Here is a 12,122-nt window from a genome sequence, read left to right on the forward strand (position 1 = left end):
AGGGGAGGAGGGTGATATACATAATGCCAGGAGTACAAGCCCTTGACTCCATGGATGAGGTCGCGCCAAAGAACAACAAAGATCAAGCTATGTGCAAAAAGCAAGGCATCAGATGATGTTCAGTGAGCGAGAATGCAGAGAGATGGCGTGTCTGCCGGGGCAAGAAACAAGACACATGCAGGATGCTGGGGTAATGACAAATCTAGTAACAGGGGGTTGTATTATGGAAGGGTAGGGGGTAGGGGATGCGCTTCATCAAAGAAATCATGTGATAACAAATAAAAGACATAACAATGAAACAAACATAATGAAACAAAAGAAAAGGACATTATAGCACTTAGTTAGTCGGGAGACTAGTGAGCACTATAGTTATCATCGCCCATACAGGGAAAGTGCGATGATTATTGAGCCATCACGTCAACGTAACGGCCCTTCTTCTTGCCACGAACCGTGTTGCCCTTTCGCGCCTGAGGCGCGCCGATCAAATCGTCGATTGAGCTAGCATGAGTCAAGGACGAAGAAGGCCGCGGCGGCGGGCCGCTAGAACTACCAGGCGGTGTTGGCATAGCCGCTCCCGTAGAAACAGAGCGAGGCGCGAGACCAGATAGGCCTGGGCTGGAGGACAAGAAAGGTGGGGCGGCGGTTGAGGAAGATTGAGGCCGGCTGCCAGGAGCCGACATGGGGGGCATCGGAGGCATCGGAGGTGCACCGTTTGGTGGCATACTGCCCGAGCTCGCAGTCCGACTGGGGGGAGCGGATCCTCGAGGAGGGGGCGGGGTAGCATGGACGGGTGCGCTACTACCGGGATCTTTCTTGTTGACCCATTTCTTCAGATCCTTGTCGTAGTAAAAGGAGCTCTCTTCGCCAAGTTTGGCTCTGATGGGACCGCCGGCGGTGTTGTTTTCCTCTTTCTTGGCTCCGCTGAACCAACCACCAAACCAGCCCTTCTTGCCAGATTGTTGGGCATCTTTCTTGGCTATAGGAGAAATCGGATTAGTAAGTGAGTTAAGCGATAGGCGCTCTTTATACATACCATCTTCCTCGGCGGCTTTCGCGAACGCTTCATTTGCTTTGCGGTCATTCTCCGCTTTTTGGATAGCCGCTGCCCGGGCAGCAAGATCATCATCGTCGTCATTCATGATCGACTGCTTCTTCGGCTGCTCTGTGGTAGGTGGCAGATCCTCCTCCTGGGCACCATAGCCCATGTCTACACCAGCTGCAACCGGCTCATAAGAAACTGGTTCGTAGGAAACCGGTTCGTAAGAGGAGCTGGCAACGGGGGGTGCGTAGGGTGACTCTGAGTCAGGTATACCAGCTGGCATACCAGGAGGGCCTTGGTAATAGGGGGATTCGCTGGATGTGGCAGCCTGTCCTGGAGGCTGGTAAAAGAGGCCATTCACCATTGGTTGTGCAGCTGGAGGGGCTTCAGTGGGCGACATAGCTTCTTCTACTGGAGCAAGAGGAACGTAAGAGGACTGAGGCGGTGTTGGTTGATACCCACCCGCGTTTGGCGACCCATGCACTGGAGCTCCATAGGACATCTGCTGATCAATCGAGGGCGAGAGTTCTTGTGAGCTTCGACGTTGTCCAAAGGGCGGGAAGTAGGAAGCAGATCTCTGAGAATCCATCGAAGATCGGCCCTTGAACTGCTCAGGCGAGGCATTGGGCGCATATTGACTGGAAGGGTGATACTTGGATGCGCCGCTGGTGGGAATAGGCTGCGCTCCTGCTCCTGCTCCAGGGTAAGAACCGTAGATGTCAGATACAGAAGGTGAGCGGCTAATTGTTGGGGTGCCAGCCACGTTTGCAAAAGGACCAAATTCCCCATGCTCACCACCCTTGCCGGATCCAGTCGATGCAGCATCACTATCATCACCCACCACGAAGCTATTGAAACGAGCCCACATAGACCCCGAGACCTTCTCCATGCTTGGCCTCGAGATCCAAGAGCCACTATCGCTAGTTGTCTGGCGCAGACGTGCAGATAGCTCTTCAACTTCCGCAAAGAGGTGCTGGTGATAGTACGGTGAGGGACGAGTGGTTGCTTTCAATGCCGCTGCCACTGCATCGCAATAGCCTTGCGCTTCTAAATTGCGACCCTGGTCTACGAGGCACCTGGCATTCAGGATCTTGAAAGCCAAGAGATGTGGCAGATGGGCTGTTGGGCTGTTGCCGAGAACAGATGTAGCATACTCATAGGCCTCAGTCAGCAAGATAGCATCCTCGTCCATCAAGGAAGAAGGGCAACGCTGATGGTCAGCACCAAGGAGAGTGATGTTGGCCTTTGTGTCGTCGGGGCCACCGAAAACCGCAGCACGCGAGAAGATGTAACAAACATGAGCCGCCTCTGTTCGTCCATAAGAAGTAAGCAGGTGGCCGAGGGAGAATAGGGCCTGGTGATCTTCAGAACTTCGGTTACTCAAAACCAATCCCAAGGTATCCCTCCACTTGTCTAAACCCTCGAGCGCATTCTTAGTAGAGCCCTGGCCATCGGCCTTGCTAATAAGTTGCAGACCTGCTCGGGCAGACGGGGGAACAAGCTCGTCGATACTTTCTTCGATATTCCCAGCGAAGATCTCGTAGAGGGCTGCAAGTGACTCGGTGTTTGCGGATTTGGACCTCACCTCGCGGCGGACAAACTCCTGCGCAACCTGTTTCGAAATTGACCTGTCCATGGTGGACGAGATAATCATCGCATGTCCCCAAAGACGTCGATCGACAGCACTCCAGATGGCCTTCTCCCGATCGCCACAGATCAAGTGTAGGCGAAGCTCCTCCAACCACTGTGCATCAACGGCATCAGGCTGCGAAGGCATTTCTGAAGGGGCAAACCCTCCCGAGGTGGCTATGCTGCCGGTGTATGATCCGTCTGCATCGGGGCTGGGTAGATTGGGGAAGATGATCTGGCGGAGAGACTTTTGAATTTCAGGCGAACTCTCCAGATTACCGTCATTCTCCACAAGAAGCTTGACAACCTTCCAGAGGAGAGTTTTTTCCTCCTGGCGTTTGTGCGTATCAGACTGAACCTGTTTGTAGCTTGGAAGATCTGAATGTTCAAAGGCTGCAATCTTGCTAGAAAGCCAAGCAATCAATTCCTTCTTCTTTGACTTTGCCTTGAGGGGCCCAGGGTGCTGGACAATGCTGTCAGCGGAGGGCAGCCATTCGCTCCGCTGGGAGATTTTCGGTTCACCAAGAGTGGGTTGGATCATTGGCGCCACTTGACCAGCGGAGTAGCGAGGAATGTGCCTGGGGAAACAAGATACGACGGATCCACCGAACCCGAATTTGAAGATTGGGGCACCCTTCCATCGCTCCAGGGGATCATGCTCCTGTCCATCATTCGGAGCGATAAATTCAAGATGCTGCGTTGGAGCGCGGGTTTGAGAAGGAGCTAGCAGAGGGGCATACGGATTCACAGTTTTAGTCGGCGAGCCTGAAGCTTGCACCGAAGCCGGGCGTTGGAGGGTATCGACGTTTTGTCCGTAGGAACGGGGGCTCGTCAAGTCTCGGGCCGGTGACTGGGTCTGGGACCTGCGAAGTGGAGCCATCTGCATATCGCTAGGTGGTGGGGACATGTACACATTAGTCGCGGGAGCAGCAGGAGCGTGCTCCGGAGCCGGCGCGAGACGCTGGGCGAATTCATTGAGATATTCCTGAGGGGCATAGCGACTTTGAGGCGGAGATGGCTGGACAGGCGAGCCCGCACTTTCTCTCCGGGGTAGGCTGGCAGAACCATTGAGATAATGCGGGGCACTAGGTGGAATTTGTCCAAAGCCAGCTCCTTGCCCGCGCGGCGGAGATAGATTGATCGCAGGCTCGAGGGATGGTGGCTTGTGAGATTGATCAGGCTGGTACGAAACCTTCTCGTGGTGTGCAAGCGGACTTGACGTTCGTGGCTGGAAGGGCAAATTTTGGCCAGGAACATTAAGTGGCTGTGAGGCATACCGATTGCGAGCGGAAGAGGTAGTCGGGGGCGCAGGGGAATATCTCGGCAACGAAGGTGGCTTTGCGGGTGCTTGCAAGCCAGGAGGTTGGGGAGAATACCTTGCAACGGCAGGAGGTCCGGCCGGGGCACTTGATGCTAGGCTGGCATACGGATCCAACTGTTCAGGCGACTGAAGTGTGGGTTGGATTGGGAGCGCGATAGGCTGCGAAGCGGGCGGTGCGGCAGGGGCATATTGAACCTGGGGAGCAAGAGACGGCCCGGTCATCGTTGGCGCCACCTGCGGATTAGGGGTGTACCGACCAGAGCTGGCAGGCCTAGACCTTGGTGTCGCCAAAGGAAGCTCCTCGTAGAAATTCTTCGGTGCAGGGGGAGCGGACACAGTAGACGGGAGAGCTGCCGGAGTGGGGAAGCCAGATGCAGCCGGAATCGGTACGCCAGAAACACCTGGGGGAGGAGGTGGGGGCATACTAGTCACCGTTGGAGGAACAGGCTTGTGGGTCACGACCGGCTTTCGGGGCCGTGAGATATCATCTGGAAGGTCGTAAGGAGATTTGTAACCCTGTTTTGACCGCTCAGCAAAGCTCTCTCCCCTGGTTGCCACGGGGTTCTGGGGTGGTTGTGAGAAGTATGATGACATGGCTCCGGTGGCTGGGGGCGCAGTGCCTGGGAGAGGAACACCCTGCAATAGATCACCAGTGGACGGTTGGTGGGGTGCGTATATGTTAGGAACAGGTCTTGGCTGAGAAAAGGCCTGAGGGGTCTGGTACGGACTGTTCAAGCCAGCCGACAGGTCCTTGTTCGCAGGCTCGGCAGGGGTTTGATGGATGTGCTCCTGTGCAGATACAGACTCGAGGGCTTCAGTCTCCAGCAGTATATCGTCATCATCCAATGCCGCCTCCCAGCGAGCTGCCAGGTCATCATCTGGTGAATCGCCTAGCTCAGCTTCCCACCGCGCCGCTAGCTCTTCCTCAGAGGGATCGGCGGTTGGTTGGGGCTCCAACGACGCAGCCTTCAGGGCATCATCAAACTGCGCTGCAGCCGAATCGTCACTGACCGGGGAGTCAAGAGCAAACCCACTCGATTCCAAGGCCTGAGACGTGCTCTTCCGGGCGAGATGAGCGACGGGTTGCTCCTCAGCCTCTTCCTTTGAGATAGAGCCGAAGAAGTCCTCATCGTCGTCCTTAGCCTCTGGCTTTAGAGCCGAGCTGAAGAAGCCATCTGCATCATCTTCATCGTTGGAAAAGACGTTGTCGATGGATTTCTCTGCTTGCACTGGGTGTTCGGGCGAACCCGGTGCAGACTCATCTAACAACGGGACCCCTTCCTCGAACCTGGACTCCGCTTCTGGCGGCGCAAAAATAGGCTTTGTCTGGCTGTTGAGTTGGCTAAAGAAGTCGCCCTCATTGGAGTCGACTTCACCGCTCAGCTCGTTTTTCCAGAAAGGTTGATCCTGGGCGGTTGTATCCACGTCCGCTGCGGCCGGATCTGGATGGACCTCGTTGGTCGGTGCAAAGGCTTCCACCGTAGGAGCTGGAGAATCCGTATTCTCAGATTCAACATTCATCGCGCGAGACACAAGATCAGGTTGCTCATTTTCGGTCGGAGAAATGGCCTGTTTAGTGGAGTTGAAGACATCAGTACTCTCTTCATCAAATGTCACAACCGTAAGTGCTGTGTCCTCTTGCGATGGACGTACAGCTTCTTCAGCAAACTTCGGCTCATCGCTATCCTGGATTGGAGTAGAGTTCGAGGCAAACTCTGGGATAGTGTGCGAATTTTGGCTAAGCGGGGTAGCCTCTTCGCTGGAGGGCAGCGTATTGCTAAGGTCCTTCTCAAAGGTGGCCCACAGGTCCTCAGAATCGGTATTCCCCTCGTTTGTTTGTGGAAACAGTTCTTCGGTGGTATATTCATGTTTAAAAGTGTCCAACGAAGGTTCGGGTGCTGTGGTTTGCTCCTCTCTTGAAAGTGTAGCATCTCTCACAGATGTCGACTCCGCCGTGGTTTCTTGTTCGGGTGCGACAGTAGGAACGGCACTATCAAAGGTTTCGGTTTGAACTGAGGGTGGTGCGTTTATATTGCTGGGGAAACTATTGCTAGCCTCCGCACCAGATTGGATCGAAGGTGTTTCGGTCTCAACTGGCTGCGCGGGCTGAGTTTCTGGCGGGGTCGGGTTTAGGACGGCATCTGTATTCTGAGTAGATGGCGCGATAGTTGTATGAGCCACTTCAATGCTCTCGTCGGGAATTTGAATGGTCTTGTTGACGGAATCAGTGTCTAGGCACGCGTCTTGGTCCACCACTGGCGATGCATTGTTCACTAGCACGTCCAAGCTCGTGTATTGAGGCTGATTCGCGTCTATCTCGTCGGGCATATCCCACGCAGAGAAATCCTCACTCTGTGGAGATATGATATCGTCTAGGGACTTGTCCTTTGGCTCATCCGCCGGAGTCGGATCTGACAACCCACCCTGGACCGAGCTCATCGTAACAGGAGAGCTAATCTTCTCGGGCCGTGATGCCGGATTCCATGACTCTGAATCATTGTCGGTCGCTTGGTGCGCCATATGTGCAAAGTTCTTCTCGATTGCCAACGTGACTGGATATGGGGAGCGCAGTCCGGAGGGACCAACCTGACACGTCTCCAATGACACCTCAGGAGATCAACAACCGTAAAGAAAAATGGGGGTCGAAGGCGTCAACTTAAGAATCCATTAAACGATGTAGATATAAAACAGAGCAAAAAAAAACTCAAAGAAATAAATCGATCATGAATACATCAGCTGATGGCAAAAGAAACCAAGCAGTTTGTCCTGGAATAATGCGACAGCGAAGGACGATCTCCGCCTATGATTATCCCGGGGAGGCCAACCTAAGACGCTGAGTCATCATAGTTGCTGTTCCACAGGTCATTGTTCACCCGTGGACCTCCAGGGCTGTTCAATAGAGCTTGCCTAATCGCTACGGGCGACTAAATGTGCCATCCGGGCGATAAGTGTCTCATTGGTTAAAATACAGCATACAGTCTTTTTATCTCTACCTAGGGACAATTGTATCAACTTGCCTGCTATAGTTATGTAACTATACTCTCCAAGTGCATTCGACTGATATTTTACAATAGTATTATCCATTCAATACTTTCTTTACAAGGGTATACTCTATAGTAATTCTATTGTGTTAAACCAGTTTTCTTAAGAGTATAAAACTAACACAGTAAGTAAACACAGTAGTAAGTATCAAAATCGTTTAAAAAGTAGTATAAAAGACAAGAAAATGCTGTACATCCAAATGATATCAAATGAAGCGTTGCATGTATAACACCGGTTTAAAAAAAAGAGATAATCTCATCTTTATAGGTTGGTTGTACCATTTCGAAGTATCCATGGAGATATATATAACTAAGAAGGTATCTAAACTAAAAAGAAAATATTAACTAATGACTCTATTACTGTCTTCACAAACAGTCTCTACTACACCCAAGGCGATGAATCTTGCACCGCCTGGCTGAATTAAAACCGGACAGTCATCTATGTTAGAACGACAAGGAAGGTTAAGTCCGAAGGGAAGAAGCGAAACAGGTATTGGAATGAAAACCGTCGCATGAACGGCATCCTAGGATATAGTACACAGTCCTAACCTCATTTGGGCCTAGCTCTGATGCCCTAATGCCTGTTTTTAGCCTGGTTCTTGACTGCTCGTTATACCGTTTTACACAACATATGTAAATTATTCATCTAAAGATATGAAATTTTTTACACTATGCAAATCCACGCATCTCGATTTCTCCGGGTTTAATATAACAACGATAGTAACACCATACTGTAAAAATAATGCGCTAAAGAAGGTATGAAAATAAAATGCGGTAAAAATACAGTAGGCTCACCGAATTATTCACGGCCCGGGGTTAGATGGAAGGTCCCGAATAGGATAAACAAAAAACCCGTAATTCGGAGTAACAGATAGTCCGGCCGTTTTATGTTTAACCTTAAAGCTGCTGCATTACGTCAGCTATTAATCGCCCCGGGGCCGCGAGTTATGCACTCATGTGATTGCGTGGCCCAACAGGCAGTCATCGACCGTCCTTGAATGAGTTTCAAAACAGTTCTCCGTTTTATATATCTCACAATTTTTGATGATTGTGGATTTGACTGCATTTTACACAAAGAAGCTTTTCGTTTCCTCTTTCGACCCTGGCAGCATCCCTCCACTCTTTCATCATTATGCTGCACATGCGTCTTGACCAATACCACCGCACATGACAACATATACTTGAGATGAACCTTCCTTCGATGCAAGGCCCAAAAGCACCACCTTCTAAAAAGCCAGCGATTGATTTGAATTGAACCACACCAGCTTCCCCATAATGCCTTCCTCATCCGACTACCTACACCCCCAAGACCATCCAGATGCGCCAGACGCCTTCTCGGACTCGGACGACGACTTGGATCTAGAAGAGCTAGATCCCAACACGACATCGCCTCAACAGCCTCGTGAGTCTCGGGACTATACTGGCCGCAAAAGAAGCTATGGGCCGGGTATCGCGCTGCGCAACTTGCGTGTCGGGGCGGCAAGTCGGTGGAGACGCAGTGCATCTGGACGTGCAGACTTGGAGGATGATACAGATGCGCTTTTAGAGAACGGGGAGGAACAAGGCTTGCGGGACTCACATGCAAGCTCTCGGAACTTGGAAGATGATGATGCGCCCCTCCTGGATCGCAGGGCCTCGACTCGCGATTTCAACGATGAGCCTCCCAAGAAAGGCAGCCGCCTGCGATTCCCAGGATTCAAGGCTCCCGCCTTCCTACAGGGTGTATCCATCCTATTTGGATCAAACAACAACGACTCTGAGAACCAACCTCCCCGTGAGGTACTTGTCGGGCAGTACCAGGCTGCTAAGTACCCGGCCAATGTGGTCTCGAATGCAAAATACACACCCTGGAGCTTTTTGCCGAGAACGCTTTACAACGAATTCTCCTTCTTTTTCAACATCTACTTCCTCTTTGTGGCTTTATCACAGGTCATCCCGGTGCTACGAATTGGTTATATGTCGTCCTACATTGCCCCTTTAGCCTTTGTGGTTTCAATATCATTGGGTAAAGAGGCACTTGATGATATTGGTCGTCGGCGACGAGATGCCGAAGCCAATGCGGAAGAATACTGCACTGTAGCACTAGGAAGGTCCAACGCGACGGAGGTCACAAAAAAGTCGCGAGACTTGAAGGTTGGTGATGTGCTCAAAGTTCGCAAGAACCAACGCCTTCCTGCCGATGTGGTGATTCTGAAGAGCATCTCAAATGACTCTGGCACCCCTCGTCATTCATTAACGGAAGAACCCGTCCCTGGCGCGTCTTCCGACTTGCTCGAACCAGGTCAAGGATCGTTCGAACCCACAGCGAACGCCACATCGAAGAGTGGTGAAGATGATGAAAATTCACCTGCAGGTGATACTTTCATTCGGACCGATCAATTAGATGGCGAAACTGACTGGAAGCTTCGTCTGCCCTCCGTCCTGTCTCAATCGCTCCCTCTGAGCGATTTAAATCGACTACAAATCACAGCTAGCGCTCCTGATAAAAGAGTCAACGAATTTGTGGGGACCATCGGGCTGGGACCGCCCACTGGATTCTATGATGCTCATGTTGACAAGTCATCTGGGCCTACAAACAACGAAGGAACGCCTGGGGGGCCGGTGGAAAATCAATCAGCTCCCTTGACAATTGACAACACCGCTTGGGCCAACACTGTTCTTGCGTCTAATACCATCACCTACGCCGTCATAATCTATACAGGATCTCAAACCCGGGCTTCACTTTCGACTTCCGCTTCCCGGTCGAAGATCGGCCTGTTAGAACTTGAAATCAACAACCTAACCAAAATTCTCTGCGCTCTCACATTTACTCTCTCGTTCATCCTTGTCGGGTTGCAAAGATTCGAACCAACAAACGACAAGAAATGGTACGTTGCGATCATGATCTATCTCATTCTCTTCTCCACCATCATTCCCATGAGTCTTCGAGTGAATCTAGACATGGCCAAGTCGGTATACGGGCGGTTCATCGAACGGGACAAAGACATTCCAGGAACGGTCGTCCGCACCAGTACAATTCCAGAAGATCTAGGAAGAATCGAATATCTGCTTTCGGATAAGACGGGAACGTTGACCCAAAACGAGATGGAGCTCAAAAAGATCCACGTTGGCACTGTATCATACGCCAATGAGGCAATGGACGAAGTCGCTTCATTTATTCGTCAGGCTTTTGCCTTTTCGGGCAATACCTTGACCACTCCTTCGACTGTCTTTGGAACCCAGGCCGGCCATGCCACAGCGCCGCGGACAAGAAGAGAGATTGGTTCTCGCGTCCGGGATATTATCTTAGCGCTTGCTCTCTGTCATAACGTCACACCGACCACAGAGGAGGAAGACGGCCGGAAGGTGACAAGCTATCAAGCGTCGTCGCCTGATGAAATTGCCATTATTCGATATACCGAAGAAGTCGGATTGAAGCTAGCATATCGAGACAGGCAAAGTATTGTCTTGGAATCCACCGATTCCAAGCAGGTTGTGGTCCGGGCTCGAATCCTTGACATCTTCCCATTCACATCCGACTCTAAGCGAATGGGGATTATCGTCCAATTCGAGCACGATGGAAACGTGCTTGAATCCGGCAAAGACGATAGTGAGATTTGGTTCTATCAAAAGGGTGCAGACACTGTCATGACAACTATTGTTGCAGCGAATGACTGGCTCGACGAGGAGACTACGAACATGGCTCGGGAAGGGTTGCGAACTCTCGTTGTTGGGCGCAAACGAATCTCCGCACAGCAATACCAGGACTTCTCTACTAAGTACAAACAAGCGTCACTGTCTTTCCAAGGGCGAGATGCGGGCATGGCGAAGGTTGTGAGCGAATACCTTGAACAAGATTTAGAGCTTTCCGGCGTGACTGGTGTGGAAGATCGGCTGCAGCGCGACGTCAAATCCTCTCTCGAGCTGTTACGCAATGCTGGTGTTAAGATCTGGATGCTGACGGGTGACAAAGTGGAGACAGCGCGTTGTGTCGCTATTTCTGCCAAATTGGTCTCCCGGGGCCAGTACATTCACACAGTCACCAAAGTCACAGACAAGTCGACTGCCCAAGAAGCTCTTGACTTCTTGCGCAACAAGACTGACTGCTGCCTGCTGATTGATGGTGAGTCCTTGAACCTCATGCTCGGCCAATTCAAAGCAGCTTTCATCTCTGTCGCCGTGCTACTGCCCGCCGTGATTGCATGTCGATGCTCCCCCACCCAGAAAGCTGAGATTGCGGACCTGATTCGCCAACACACAAAGAAACGCGTCTGTTGCATCGGAGATGGCGGCAACGATGTCTCGATGATTCAAGCAGCCGATGTCGGAATTGGTATCGTGGGCAAGGAAGGCCGCCAAGCCTCTTTGGCCGCTGATTTCAGTATCACGCAGTTCCATCATATCACCAAACTTCTAGTCTGGCACGGCCGCAACTCGTACAAGCGGTCTGCTAAACTAGCACAGTTCATCATGCACCGCGGGTTGATCATCAGTGTTTGCCAGACTATGTACAGCATCGCCAGCCACTTCGATCCCAAGGGCTTGTTCATCAACTGGCTCATGGTTGGCTATGCGACTGTCTACACCAACGCGCCGGTCTTCTCTCTTGCCTTTGATCGGGATGTGGATGAGCGTCTCGCTAATCTCTACCCAGAGCTTTACAAAGAGCTCAAGACAGGGAAGAGCCTAAGCTACCGCTCGTTTTTTGGCTGGGTTTTCATTTCTGTCTACCAGGGTGCAGTGATCCAGGGCCTCTCTCAGATATTGTTGGATACCATCACAGGCCCGCGCCTAATTAGTCTTTCCTTCACGGCCCTCGTACTCAACGAGCTTGGAATGGTCGCCACTGCAATCACAACCTGGCACCCGGTCATGATCTTCTGTCTGATTGGTACGTTACTCGCATACGCAGGCAGCGTTCCCTTCCTGGGCGAGTACTTCGACCTCAGTTACGTGATCACCCTTGACTGGCTGTGGCGAGTTTTCGCTGTGCTAGCTGTGTCTCTGGTTCCGGTCTGGGCTGGCAAAATGATCAAACAGTCATGGCACCCGCCAAGTTACCGAAAGGTCCGTGGATAGAGTGGGTACTTGTCATGACTTCGGTGTATAATAG

General features: G+C 51.7%; 2 protein-coding genes across 2 annotated transcripts; one reads left to right on the top strand and one right to left on the bottom strand.

Annotated features, from left to right (window-relative positions):
* Nucleotides 1–401: 401 nt before the first annotated feature.
* On the bottom strand, nt 402–6,509 carry sec16 (COPII coat assembly protein SEC16; the record flags this gene model as incomplete). Its single annotated transcript, XM_040954297.2, has 2 exons — nt 402–976; nt 1,034–6,509. The coding sequence occupies 2 exons, from the start codon at nt 6,507–6,509 to the stop codon at nt 402–404; spliced, it is 6,051 nt and encodes a 2,016-aa protein (XP_040815237.2).
* Nucleotides 6,510–8,305: 1,796 nt separating this feature from the next.
* On the top strand, nt 8,306–12,088 carry N7455_011403 (aminophospholipid-translocating P4-type ATPase NEO1; the record flags this gene model as incomplete). The annotated part of the gene is made up of 1 exon (XM_040954287.2): nt 8,306–12,088. The coding sequence occupies one exon, from the start codon at nt 8,306–8,308 to the stop codon at nt 12,086–12,088; it is 3,783 nt and encodes a 1,260-aa protein (XP_040815231.1).
* Between the last annotated feature and the right edge of the window lie 34 nt (nt 12,089–12,122).

This window comes from Penicillium solitum (genome assembly GCF_028829755.1).
Source record: "Penicillium solitum strain IBT 25940 chromosome Unknown utg000009l_segment0_segment0, whole genome shotgun sequence".
NCBI classification, from domain to species: Eukaryota; Fungi; Ascomycota; class Eurotiomycetes; order Eurotiales; family Aspergillaceae; genus Penicillium; species Penicillium solitum.